We start from the raw sequence: 13,985 nt of genomic DNA, 5'->3' as shown, positions 1-13,985 counted from the left end.
TTCCAGGGTCTGACTCATGAGCCAGGGAAAGTGACAGGCGGAGGCCGAGGGACAGGCAGCCAGGGACTGGGTGAGGCCATCATCCCTGGTGAGCGGGGGCAGCGAAGGTGGGAAGAGGCAGCAGCGGGATACGGGGCCATGCTGGGCTATGGCGGGGTGCGCGTCCCCACGATCTCCAGGGCGTCGGGACACGCTGACTCAAGGGGGCCCCCGCGGGGCCGGCTAGAAGCAGGACGCACGTCTGAGCCATGGGCCGAGGAAGGGGCTGTGTGGACTCCAAGACGCCGTGCTCGCCGACCAGCGCGAACTGCGACCGACGCACACCGCCCGAACCAAGCACGTGAAAAGCGAAACGAAACAAAGCAAAGCCACGAGTTGCGGGCGCTGTGCCCCGACCGTCAAGAGGGTCTGGCATGAAGCAAGGCCACCTGCGGGGCCCGTCAGACCAGCTGGACCCGGCCTGAGCCCCCGGAGTCCGTCTCCCAAACGGGAGGGGACAGAGGCGGGCTCGCCAGGGGAAAGGGAACGCCGGGCTGGGGGAGCGGGGGCCGGGCCGAGGCCAGGAGGTGGAGCGCGCAGGGCGCGTCGGGGGGGAGGCGGGCTCTCCGGAGAGCGGGGAGCCCCGGGCGGCCGGGTCCCCGGGGGACGGAAAGAGCCGCGCCCCGCCCAGCCGAGCCCGCGCTCGCCTCAGCCGCGGCGCGGCGCGGCGCGGCGCGGGCGCCCGGAAGCCCCTCCGGGGAGGGGGCCCCGCCGGCCCGCCCCTCCGCGCGTTGCCATGGCGACTGCGCCCTGGCCAATCACGCGCCCGCACGGCAGGGACCGCCCCCTCCCTTCGGACTACGTTTCCCGTGAGACTCAGCACGCAAGGACGGGCGCGGCCTCCGCCCGCGGACGCTCATTTCCAAAGGCCTCTCACGACTGAGAAGAGCTCCGGTCCTCTGAAGAGTCGCAGAGTTCGGGGGCTCCCTCCCCTCACTGGCGACCGCTCTTCCTTTGCATCCGAGCCCTAGACTCACCGACGGCCGTGACGGACGGTATGTTAGAATCCTGCGCATGTGCACAGTGGGCCCGGCGCCTATTGGCAGGTGAGGTGACGGGGGAGGAGCGCGACCTGACGGCCATTCAGAGCTAGCGCCCCACCCAGGCCCCTCCCCCGCGCTCCTCTGGGGGCTTCGTTCTCGTCGCTGAGCAGGCCTCTTGGTCACCGCTAGAGGACATCCGCCCGCCTCCCGCTGTTTCCAAGGCAACGGCCAGAGCGTCGCCCGGTCCTCCCGCGAGGCCGGAAGTGACGGCCTGCGCAGTGTAGGTCGGCGGAGACTCGCCTCCAGGTGGTCCCAGGAGGAAGCAGGGTCCGGACCCGCAAGTCCGGCCTAATGTGTGGACTTTCTCCGACAACCCCGGGAAGGATTCCGGCGCGGACGGTGCTGGGGTCCTTCGTTGGACCTCCGCTGAGCGCCCTGCGGACATCGCGAACGAGGACCAGGGTGGGCACTCACGCACCCACGAGGAAACTGTCCCGTGATTTATACCCTCGGAGTCTGACAGGTTTTCAGATGTCAGTGCTGCAAAGTGAGGGATGAAGGCTTTTGTCCACCTTGTGGGACGCTGCCGACCTTCTGCATGGGGTACCGGAACTAGTAACCGTGATCTTCCAAGAATCACACTGTGGGAAGGGGTGCTTCGCTTCCAGAGATCAAGCAGCGGAACCATGGCTCATTCAACCCTAAACTGCATATGCCTGCTTTGATTTCTTGTGATACCTAGGAATGCCTAGCTGCCAGCACTCAGTGAAGAGCAGTGGTCCTACACTGATTGAAAGCTCTGAGCATCTGCATGGCTGGGGCCTGTCAACTCCTCTGCATGTCATCAGACTGAGCTGTTTTGTGTGTGTGCGTGCGCGGGGGGAGGACTTAGATCGTTTCCCTGGAACTGTAAGGATTCCCCAGAAATGACTCTTCCACCATCCACTCTGTGGCAAGAGCTGGTGCTCTAATAGCTTTGGTAGCTCTCCCCAAGTCAGCTTTGTTTGAAGTCTCCTCTCCCAGGGGGCTGCTGGTTTGCATGCTTTCTGGAGTTCTGCAGTATAAGCCTGGTGGGACCTCTATCCACTTCCCCCAGTGCCAAATCAGTATTTGGCTTTCTCTAAATCAGAGCTAGATCCCACATCTGCATCTGCTTCCAGTTCCAAAATGCCATTGCTGTGGACCCGTTTCACCATCCTCATTCTTGTGGGTTCATATTTTTAAACACTTTCATCTCTGTAGCTTCGGTGGGTTTCTGAACCAAGTGAGATGCGTATGTTCACACCACCATCTTGCCCCAAAGAGCTCAAAGGGCACTTTTACACTCAGCCTGTTCAGGATCAAGAGAAGGACTAGCCTGACAGGACAAGGCTCAACATGACCACAGAAGTTTAGGGGAGGGCAATGTAAGGCCCAAGACATGGGGGAAAGCAGGTAATCATGGTTATTACCGTTCCTGTAAGACCGGAGTGTGGGCCACTGACCAATCCTAGGTACTGGGAGGTGGGTTTGAGAAGGGTAGAGGAAGTGAGGCATAGCAGGGCCCAAGCACCCAGGGGAGAAAGAGCTCAATGGAATGGGGAGGAGACTGGTGGGGAGATGGCATAGGACATCAGACCCAGCTCAAGGGGTCACGAGAGCTCCAGGAGCTTCAGTCCAAGACGCAGAAAAGGTTGGGTATGACTTGAGTACCCACTTGCTGTTTGACAGTTGCCTTTGCCCCTGAATCCCATGGGCTCCCAAGAACGATCAGAGTGGGGGTTTATCTGCATTTCACAGCTGTGCAGACTGACAATGGCACCCTCGTGATGCCATTCTAAGGGAAGGTAAGATGTGGGTGAGGCCGGAGTGTGTACCAGAGCAGAGCAGAAGGCATGGGTGCAGGAGGGGTGAACGGTGGCTTGGAGGCCTGTAGGGGACCAGAAGACCTGGCACAGAGGACCTGCATCTAAGGGTCTTTGGGACTGGGCTCAGCAAGACTCCTCTACCGGCAGGATTAGTGAGATTCCAGAATAAAAGAGGTCTGGCCCTGCTGGCAGGGAGTGAGAAGGGGAGGGCGATAGGTCTGTGGGCGTACTACATGACACACAGATGCCAAACCTTGGGAGGTGGTGGGACTGGAGGACCCACCAAACTGGAGTCAATCTTTCTGGCCACTGTTGGTGAGCCCTGCCTAGAACCCCTGGCCGGGATGCACAAAGACTCATATCCAGATAGCTAAGTCCTATTTGGGGCCACCCCATGCAGTCCACCCTGCCTAGATCTCCTGGGCTGACCCCACACCTCTTGCTGCCAAGGAGATAACCGGTATCACAGAAAGTGGGCCTCAGGCTACATAGCTACCCTCTGGCCTCTCAAAGAGACATGGGTCAAAGCCAAGTCCCTGCAGCTCTGTGACAACACACACTGATGTGCTAAGATGAAACAGGCATCAGACTGTTACCATGCACATGTTCGACAAGTTTTTATCAGGAAGCCTCTCTGGACTGTGCCGTTAAACCCTTCTGAACCATGACCTGGAGGCTGGGAGGGGAGGCTGAGGCTGTGGACTTCCACAGTGCTGTGCAAGGATTAACACAAGGTGCATCCATTCCAACTGCTAATTTTTGCTCTTTCTTTTTTGTTCCCAAGTAGACAGACCACTAACATCCCTGGGTGTGAGGACTGACGGCAGGACGGGCCCTGGCCTGTGAGGGCCACGGGGAGAAACAAGGAGTCCCATGTGGTCTCCTCCAAACCTGTTGTCACGATCACCTCTCGTCAGGGCGGGAGGAATATAAAGGCTCCGGCAGCGGTGCCTTTGGTAACAACGGGACGTGGCCAATGCTGAGGCTTGGATGAGAAAGCGAATGAAAGAGCATGGCTCAAGACCTATCAGTCTTCATGCCTGTCTCCCTCTCCCCACCCCAGGGACCGCCCCCTCTGCTTGGCCCACCCACTGTGGGACTCCCACGAGCGGGCAGGCAGGCCTGGCATCACCCAGCTCTCACACTGGCAGACCCGAGCATGGCGGTTAAAACCCCGGGGGCAGACTGGTGAGCTGTCTGGATGCTGGGCCTGTGGCCTGGATTCAAGTCCTGGCTCTGCTGTGCACAACTCACATCCCCTCTCTCCGCCTCCATTCCCTCATCTGAGGAGTGGGGATACCAGCCACAGCAGCCACCTCACAGGGCTGGCAACTGGCACACGCTGACCCTTCGCAAGACCCTGCCTGTCAGGATCCCTCTGTAGGCCTGAATCTCTCTCCCTCTCTCGTCGGTTCTTCTCCCCAGAGGTGGAAGCTAAGACAGAGCCCAAGGCCAACACCTGGCCCCCACATGACCTCCTAGCCACTGGGTCCGCTCTCAGGAGGCGCTGGAGGAAGCGAGGTCTTGGAAGAGTACCCGGAGGGTCGGCCTGGCGGCCAGTTTGTGCAGGGACAGGGGAAACTTCTAGGACTGCCTCCCCAGCGTTCCAGCAGTCCCCCTCCTCACCTGAGCACCCACAGTCATAACAGGCACGAAACGGCACTCTACTGCCGAGTCTCTGCCCTGCCCAAGTCCCAGCGTCCAAATGGGGGGAATGTGCCCCTGCGAGATCTGCAGGCTGACCACTTAGGGTTGGAGTGAGCCGTAGCTGAAATGGCAAACGTCGTCACCATGTGCAGACGGACCGACAGTGCACACACGGGTCTTCTCCAAGATGTGGGTATGCAGGGAACGTGGGTGTTTTACGACAAGCCTGGGAAGGCTGGAGCTGTGAACTCAGGCTTCAGCAGGCTTCGAAACTGCGGCTGGACCTGAGGCAGAAGTGGACCCCGCTTCCCTCCCCAGTGAGCCCTCTGATGACACCACGGAAGAAGGCCTGGCCTGGGGGGTCAGGCCTGCCCCACGCCGGGGTCTGCGCACAGGTTTCTCTCCCGTGTGGATCCTCTGGTGGTGGAAGAGGGCCGGGCGCTCGCGGAAGGCGCGGCCACAATGTGCGCACACAAAGGGCTTCTCACCCGTGTGGATGCGTCGGTGGCTGAGCAACACCGCGCCCTTGGCAAAAGCCTTCCCGCAGTCCCCGCAGCGGAAGGGCCGCTCGCCCGTGTGCAGCAGCTGATGCTGCGTGAGGTTAGAGCTGTGGCTGAAGGCGCGGCCACACTGTGCGCAGGCGAAGGGCTTCTCGCCTGTGTGCACACGCTGGTGCTTGAAGAGTGAGGAACCCTGGCTGAAGGCGGCACCACAAAGGGCACAAGTATAAGGCTTCTCCCCTGTGTGCGTGCGCTCATGCTGAATGAGGTGTGAGTTGCGGCAGAAACGGCGGCCACACTGGGCACACGCGTAGGGCCGCCCGCCTGCATGGATCTTGCGGTGCTGGCTGAGGTTGGAGCCGTGGCTGAAGGCCTTGCCACACTCACTGCAGCGGAAGGACTTCTCGGCTGTGTGTATGCGCTGGTGCCTCACCAGTGAGGAGCTATGCCGGAAGGCCTTGCCACAGGCCGGGCACGCGTAGGGCGTCTCACCACTGTGGATGCGCTGGTGCTGCGTCAGGTGCGACGTCTGGCTGAAGGCCTTGCCGCACTGCGCGCATTCGTATGGCCGCTCTCCAGTGTGTGTGCGCAGGTGCTTGAGCAGGTCCGAGCTCTTCACGAATACTTTGTTGCACGCCCTGCATTCGAAGGGCTTCTCCCCGGGAAGGAGGCCAGGGCCTGGGTGGAGGGCCTTGCCCAGCTGATCCCAGGTTGGGGGCTCCTGGCCAGCATGGAGTCCATGAGGCTTGTGGCTAGCTGGACTCTTTCCTCCTTCCCCAGAGGTGAGACCAGACTCAAATTCTGGAATTTTGGGGAAAGCGCTTCCAGGGGCCTCCCGCCCATATGGCTTCTGGGCCCCACATGCCCTTGGCTGCTTGCCTGGCATGGGGCGGGTCACAAGGGCCTTCTCTCTTGGTGGGCTCTCCTCGACCGTCCTCAGTGGGGAGGTCAGCCGCAGACTGACACTGGCCTCCCCACTGCCAGGACCTAGCAGGAGCCGTTCCCAGTAGATTACAGACACCCCTGTGGGTTTTTTCTCCTGAGAGGGGGAGGTGCCCCGCCAGCCCTCCAGGCTTTTCCCACGCTCACAGATGCCAGCAAAGGGGAGGACCCTCGTAGGTGCTGGAGGGGAGCCGTCATGGAAGGCCCCTGGCAGTTCTGCTGCTCCTGGAACAACCCTGTCGTATGCCAGGTGACGGGAACCTGAAGGCACAGAAATGGTAGACCCTGGGTCATGCTGGCCGAGACGGGATGACCGGGGCAGGCCTAGCGGTCAGACAAAGGGGATGCCAAGGACCGTGTGCGAGCTGGGGAGGAAAGCAGCAGCCAGACCAGTGTGCGTCATTCCCTTCTGTCTCGGGGGACTCCTCCAGCCTCCTTTTGCTCCTTACACGGATGGCTACCTGCCGCTATAGGCTTTACTCACAAACTCTGTTTCCCCGCTGCCTCTCCCCTAGCATGGTCAACTCCATGAAAGCAGGACCAGGAGCGTCCTGGTAAAGGCTGTGCCCCGGTGCCCGGAATGGGGTCCCACGGGAGCTCCCCCTTGGTGGGCGAGCCAAGGCCAGAGCCTCCAGGAGGGGCTGACGGTAGAAGGAGAACAGGACGGAGTCAGGTGGGAGGCAAGAGATGAGAGTGTCCAGGAAGGCAGGGAAAGGGGGACAGAAGCCTGGCCGCCGGTGGGCCCAAGCTCACACCCTCTGAGTCCCCACTCACCAGGGCTGGGCTTCCTGTGAGCATTCCTGGCTGGCGTCGCAACTGTCCCACCGAGAACCCAGGGCTCCTCGCCACGCTCAAGCTGGATGACTACCCGGGGTCTTGAGGCAGAGAGTCCTGTGAGAAAAGACAAGCAAGTGAGGGGCCAGGCCCAGCACAACAGAGGGCAGGAGTCACGACTTTATGGGACATAGATGGTGTCATCCGTGCACCCAAGAAGACCACACCACAGGGCAGGACTCACAGGAAAAGCGCAATGGTCCCTGTGAGGAGAACCGTGTTGGCAGCAGCAGATGAAAGGGGCCGAGGCCGAACACAGAGGCGCCACGGCGGCACAGGGACACTCAGCCAGCTGGTGTGAGGCTGCTCATAGGCCAACAGGAGATATGGGGTTAGTGCTGGCAACAACTGAGCTTCCCGTGGAAAACCCAGGGCCTTACCCAGCGAGGCCACAAGTGTGAAGTTCTCCAGCATCACGTGGCAGTACAAGGCCCTCTGGGCTGTGTCCAGGAGCTCCCACTCCTCCTGGGAGAAGTACACGGCCACATCCTCAAAGGCCATCAGGCCCTACAACAGCGGGCAGGGGAAGATGGACACGGTCTAAGCTATGGCTCTAGGACCCAGGACCCACCTCCCCGTCCCAAAGGCTGCCTTTCCCCATGTCCCTCAGAGGCTTACCTTCCCCCCCCCTCCCCGCCCCCCCAGGCTCTGCAACTCTGCAGACGAAACTTCTCTCCTCTCCCCTACACCCTACCTGTCCAGGGCACAGATGCCTTCTCGGCCTCTCCACTGGCCACTCACACAAGGCAGCCAGAGCAAGCTCACGGCCTTCAGATGGCTGCCACCCCAAGGGCAGGCCCAGGTGCCCACCTGTGCTCCAGCCTTTGCACAAACTGACCCTCCCCAGACATGCCCTTAACTGTTCCTGTAACGAGCAGTTGTACAAGTCCCAGCTATGGACCTGCCCAGGCCTGGAGGGACGCCCCCTTCTGCTGAACTTGCCTGACATCCCAAGGCTGCTCCTCCAGCATGAAGGACTGGCTGGCTGATCCCCTCCAGTCACTACAGGAGGGGGCCCAAGGATCTGGTGAGCACACAGGAAGCCAGTCTCCTCCTCCCTCCGTAACCACGCCCACCCCTCCCCCCATTTCCCTGGCCAAAACCCTGCCTTAGGCCGCTTGACTTCCTCCCAGAGCCCCAGGGGCTACCAGCCTGTCTTCACCTCCCTGGAGTGCTACCCATCCCTGGCTGAGTCCACAGGATTCCTTCCTCCTCAATGTGATTCCCAGGCCCTGCCGGCTCAGAATATCAGGACTGTGTCCTCGGACATCTGCAATTCCAGGTCCACGTGATACCTCCACTCCGGGACAGCACAGATTCCCTGATCTTACTCTGAAGCCTGCTTTCCCTTCAAATGCCTGTGTCCGTCTACAGCAGTTCTGTTCTTCTGGGTGCTCAGGCCAGAAAACCTGGCACTGTGCTCCACTCGGGCCACTGGCTCCCACGCCGCACCTGAGACATCAGATCTCTCCAGAATCCGACCACTTTCCCCATCTCCACTGGCCCGGTGTGCCGCAGGTGCCGTCTTCCGCCACCTGGGCTGTGGCAGCGCCCGGCCCCTGCACACGGCCACCCCCGCTCTGCGTCGTTTCTCCGCCAAGCAAACCGTGGGATACTTCTAAAGACCCTAACTTAAAGCACGTCCAGTCTCTGTTCGAATCCTCCCCCGGCTCCCGACACAACTCCTCAGCCTGCCATTTCTCCCCCGTGCTCACGTCGGGAAGCTCGGTTCCCGAAGCACCTAGGCTCCGTCTCCCCTCCCCGCTTTTGCACGTGCGGGACCCTCCGCTCGGAACTTCCTTCTACACCTCACTCCCTTGGCTGCCCGAGGTGGGGATCTCACACGTGCACGCTCCACTGGCCTGAACGCCGGGGCCCAGGACGAACCGACAGGGGAGACAGGACGTTCGGGTAAAGTCCCTCCCTGAGCCGAGACTCGGGTCCCTCCCGGGCGGGATCTAGCTGGCTGGGGCGGGAGGGGGTCTCACGCTTCCTCCACTCACCTGCGCCGGGTCCGTCAGCGCCGCGGTCGCCATCAGAACGTGTACTTGCGGACGCGCAGAAAGCGACGGCTACGCGGACGTCCGGCTCCGGGCCTCAGTCTCTCCGCCGTCTGGGGCACAGACGCCCAGGACGCCGTCTCCCCGGCCGCCCGGGGGTCGGAGAGCACGTGACGCGGGGCACCGCCCCACAGCCCCGCGGGGCGGCCCGGGCTACACCCGGAGAAACCGAGGCTCGGCGGGCGCGACCGTCGCCGGGGACCACGGCGTGCGCCTAGCGGCCCTCCGCTCGCGCCCTCGTCGCGGCCCTCGCCCGGCTCTCCGAGGCTCCTGGAAGGCCGACCCGGACCCGCCGCGCTCCAGTGCCCAACACCGGTGTGGCCCCACGCCCCGCAGCGAAGTGACAGTCCCGGACGCCGGAAGTCCAGCCCCCGCAAGCCCTCGCTGGCCCAATGCGCGCCGCGGACGCACGCGCGGCGCCTTCTGGGAAGCGTAGTTCCCGCCCGCCCTGCGGCCGGGTGGGCGGAGCCCTTTCCGACGTCCGTGGCCACGGCCCGGCGGCTCCGCGCAGCGCGCTGGGAAATGGAGTCCCGCGGGCGCGCCCCCGCGTCCGTGGGCCGGTGCGCCTGAGGCGGGGAGTCGCCTGGCTGGGCGTCCTCCGCTCGGGGTCCCGGGAGCCCGGCCTGCACCCAAGCGGCCCCGAGGCTAAACGCCGGACTCGCAGAAGCGGAAGCGGCTGAGGTCCCTGGAGGCGACCCCAGCCTGGGGCTTTAAGGACAAAGCCCAGTGGGAGGGGCGGGCTCAGACCGGTGGCGCTCGGGCGGCGAGCCCGGGAAGGCCGACCCCAGCTCCGCCTCCGGAGGCCTGTGCTCGGGTGTGGCCTCTGTGTGGCCTGTGAAGGGTGGACACCAGTTTGGCAGCCCCTACACCCAGAGGTGCAAGCCCCCAGCCTCAAGTTTGCTTGAGTCTGAGTTGTTCTCCGAGACGTCCCTGAAGCACCTGTTTCCCTTGCTAAACCGGCCGCGCACCACGTACTTTCCCAGATTTGCTCGTCTTGGGTCGTCTAGGTGTTGCGGGCACATCACGGTATCGATTCCTGGGTCCTTTCTCCCTGGGACAACCTGAGTGTCTGTCGCACATAAAAACCAAAGGAAAGGCGGTCTCAATGCCCTCGGACGACCGCTGGCGCAGAGTAAGAGAGTTCCCTTTGTTGCTCCACGGTGAGGGTTGCTGGTTTTTCAGGGTCCTTCATCTTCATTCACAGGTGGTACGATAATGTTCCCCAGTGCCTGTTACCCACTGTTTTAAGGAAGTACGGAATTAATCTGTGTCACGTTCGTTCATTCTTTCTGCCTGCCTTCCTCCCTCCCTCCCTCCTTATATAGGCACCTATCTCAGCCATAACTGTCCTTAGAATGCAAATCCTCGAGATGCACGAGAGCACATCAATTTTGGAATATTCGTGTGTAAATATTGCTCACTTTGAAAGAATTTAAGAAAATCTAATATATTAAACTCGTGATTTAACCAAAAGCTTGGAGACATTAATATTTCAGGCACTGTTTGAATGTTTGGAGACACTTAATTTCTTAAAACTTCTTATTTTAAAATTATCCCTATAGGGGCGCCTGGGTGGCTCAGTCGTTAGGCGTCTGCCTTTGGCTCAGGTCATGGTCCCAGGGGCCTTGGATGAAGCCCCGCGTCGGGCTCCCTGCTCCGCGGGAAGCCTGCTTCTCCCTCTCCCACTCCCCCTGCTCGTGTTCCCTCTCTCGCTGTGTCTCTCTCTGCCAAATAAACAAATAAAATATTTAAAAAATAATAAAATAAAATTATCTCCATAATGTGTAATTAGACCAGAGGGATCTTGATTGCCTGATATTTAGAGAAATGCTAATTGTTTGATAAATTCATAAATTAATGAATTGGAAATGAAATAAAAATGGCAACAAGTCTTCCTCTGTACACAAAATAGCTCCACATCCCCGGCTCCAATGTCCCCTGAACAAGACTGTACTGCAGGGTAGGGGTGGGGGCAAAGGGGGCTGTTGTCTGGGGCAGGTGGTTGGACCCTAACCAACCTGGCTGGACCCCTGAACAGTCCAGGTGGGCTCTTGTGTGAAATGTAGGCAAGCCTCTTACCAGGGGATACATTCTTACAGGCCTCACCGGCCGCAGCTAGGGAGATGCAACAATTATTCCCTCCCATCTCTGTGAGAGAAAGGTCTACACTGTTTCAAATTGGCAGCATCAAATGAGATGTTAGTAATTCTTCTGTATCTGGTGTTTCCAAACCCACATGCTTCAAACTTGCATAAAATATATGTACATGTCCAGCTGGATGCAGAATGCAACATGGAGGCGGGGAGGCGCCTGGGTGGCTCAGTCAGTTAAGTGTCTGACTTCAGCTGAGGTCATGATCTCAGGGTCCCGGGACCAAGCCCCGTGTCGGGCTCCCTTTCCCACTCTTCCTCTCTCTCTCTCAAATAAATCAATAACATCTTTAAAAAAAAAATGCAACATGGAGGATAGAGGAGTCAGAGCTTAGGCCCAAGGTAGGTCAGGCTGACCTGAGTTTGCAGCTGGGCTCCTCTGACTAACCTGTGTGATCTTGGGCCCCGATGTCCCCTGTCTGTGACTTAAGTTTCTTCACATCTGAAGTACTGGACTAAGAATGCACAGCGTGGGGTTTTGGGGAGTATCAACATTCAGCTCCCGGCCCAGGCTGCCTTGCATTAATGTTGGGCACCTCTGTGACTTGTGGAAAACCCCACACCTGTCTTGGGCCACACCCCTGACAGTGTGACAGCCCTCCATAGCTGGGAGTCAGAAAGTGCCTCCAGGCACCAGCACCCTCTCACCCTCCATCTAGCTCAGAGGGTTCCATGCTTGACTGCTGCAGGAAGCAGAACCTCACTTGTTCCTGCCCTACCTTTCATCTCTCAGGACAGCTGGTTGTGTATTTCTTGGCTTGAAATTGTCAGGCAGTATTGGAATTTTCCTTCTGGTCACCAAGGATGCTACATTTAGATTCAGAGTGAGGTATAACCCACTGGCACTGTGCTAGTTCCCGCTGAGTACACTGAGGGAATTGAAGGCATTTTCCTTCCGCAGGAGGAATTTATAATCACATTACTTCATCTTAGCAAAATAGAATAATTAGAAAGATTTTGCCTTGACTGAACATTGAATTTTGTAGTTCTGTGTAGACTGGTGCAGCTAGCCTCTTAAGCTGTGGCATACCCTCATTGTCTTATGAGGTTCAGCATCTGCCTATCCTACAACTCAGCAATTCTTTTAGGGATTTATCCACAGGAAATGAAAGCACATGACCACAAAATCCTCGTACATGAGGGGCACCTGGCTGGCTCAGTCAGCAGAGCATGTGAACTTGAACTTGAGGTCGTGAATTCAAGCCCCACATTGGGTATAGAGATCGCTAAAAAATAAAATCTTTTTAAAAATCTCTTAAAAAAATCCTGGTACATAAATGTTCATAGCATCTTTATTCATAATAGCTAAGGTTGGAAACAGCTCTGATGGGGAACAACTGGTGAGTGGAATAAACATGTAGTAAATAGTATTTCCTACAATGACGTAACTACTCAGTAATAAATAATGGTATATGTTACAACATTGATGAATCTCCCAAAATTCTGGTGAGTGAAAGACCACACAAAACAGTCCATATGGTATAAATTATTCCATTTATATAATGTGCTAGAAAAGACAAAACTAACCTATGATGGCAGAAAGCAAGTCCTCAGTAGTTGTCTGACACATGGGTTGGAGGTGACCGAGTGGGAAGTAGCACAAAGTGAACTGTAGATGTAATGAGAATGTTCAATATTTTAAGTGTGGCCATTTCACAGGTGTATACATTTGTAAAACTCACTTACACATTTAAAAGAGCATTTTGGGGCATCGGGCTGGCTTAGTCGGAAGAACATCTGAATCTTGATCTCCAGGTCATGAGTTTGAGCCACATGTTGGGTGTAGAGATTACTTTAAAAACTTAGGAGCATTTGGGGCGCCTGGATGGCTCAATCCGTTAAGCATCCAACTCTTGATTTCAGCTCAGGTCATGAACTCAAGGTTGTGAGATCCAGCCGTGCATCGGGCTCTGTGCTCAGCAGGGAGTCAGCTGAAGATTCTTCCCCTCCCTCTGCCCATCTGTATTGTATGGGTGAAGGTTTCTATGATTTGTCCTGCCTAACCCACCACCCTGACTTGCACAAACGCAGGTAGGCTAAAGAATGTTGTTTGTGAGACTTGTGCTGCACGAGTAACCTCGGGAGTCTGGGTAGTTGACATTAGCTGGCCTCCAGGTCAGAACCGGTCTTTCCGACCTGGACACTAAGAGCTATAAATTTTGCCTTGTATCTCCTCTGGCTCTGGGCTGGGCTGGCCCCCCAGAATGGAATCTGGGAAGAGAGACAAGTATATGGCCCAGGCTCCTTGAAGATGTAAAGACATGATAACATAGAAATGCAGCCCACTTCAAACTGCACATAGGCAAACACATGTTTAACTTTAGACCCCGTCATTTGCCCTGTAAATACGGCCCTGATTGGGATGGTCAGTTGAAAGTCTCACCTGAGGGGAGGACGCGCCACTTAGGCCTCTCAGTCAGAAGTCCAGCATGGCTGTCTCCCTGGGGCTTCCCCAGCTAATGAGGTTGGATGTTTTAAGTACCCAATTTAATGTAATTTGTCTTGTTCTACTTTACTGCTTACTATTGTCCTCATCTGTGTGCAGATTTCCCTTCTTTCTGTTTCAATTAGATTTTTATAATATCAATAAAGTGCTTTCCCCCTTTGAAATTGGGAGTAGGGCTGCTGTGAACCTGGATGTTTAGCACATCCTCCCCTCGCTTTCTCTCTCAAATAATAAACAAATCTTTAAAAAAAATTAAAAATTAGAATTTTATTGTATGTAAATTAACAATGTTGACATAAATGACGCCAGCATTTATAAAATCAGGACATTCTACATAAAAACCCATATCTCTGTCTTTTCTTGAACATCTGAATACAGAGCGACCGTGTATTGATCCATTTCTCTCTTTCTCTATACACTGGGAGGGCCATTTTACTTCCTTTTTTCTTTCTTTCTCTTTCCTTCCGTCCTTTCTTTTCTTTCTCTTTTTCCTCTTCTCTTTTCTTTTATAAAGTACACTCTATGTCCAACATGAGG

At 57.2% G+C, this 13,985-nt stretch overlaps 1 protein-coding gene across 1 annotated transcript in view; it reads right to left on the bottom strand.

Annotated features, from left to right (window-relative positions):
• Positions 1-13,985, bottom strand: part of LOC113936457 (zinc finger protein 28) — an 80,435-nt gene that overhangs the window by 29,427 nt on the left and 37,023 nt on the right. Inside the window, exons 4-7 of the mRNA XM_035724929.1 lie at positions 12,530-12,611; positions 8,796-9,921; positions 6,733-6,849; positions 6,106-6,219 (exon numbers count right to left, since the gene is read on the bottom strand). Coding sequence (XP_035580822.1) covers positions 6,106-6,219; positions 6,733-6,756 — 138 coding nt within the window. The 5' untranslated portion in view covers positions 6,757-6,849; positions 8,796-9,921; positions 12,530-12,611. The remainder of the gene's footprint in view (positions 1-6,105; positions 6,220-6,732; positions 6,850-8,795; positions 9,922-12,529; positions 12,612-13,985) is intronic.

This window comes from Zalophus californianus, chromosome 17 (genome assembly GCF_009762305.2).
Source record: "Zalophus californianus isolate mZalCal1 chromosome 17, mZalCal1.pri.v2, whole genome shotgun sequence".
Classification (NCBI taxonomy): Eukaryota; Metazoa; Chordata; class Mammalia; order Carnivora; family Otariidae; genus Zalophus; species Zalophus californianus.
Note: the sequence above shows the minus strand (reverse complement) of the source record. Positions and strands in the feature narration are given on the sequence as shown.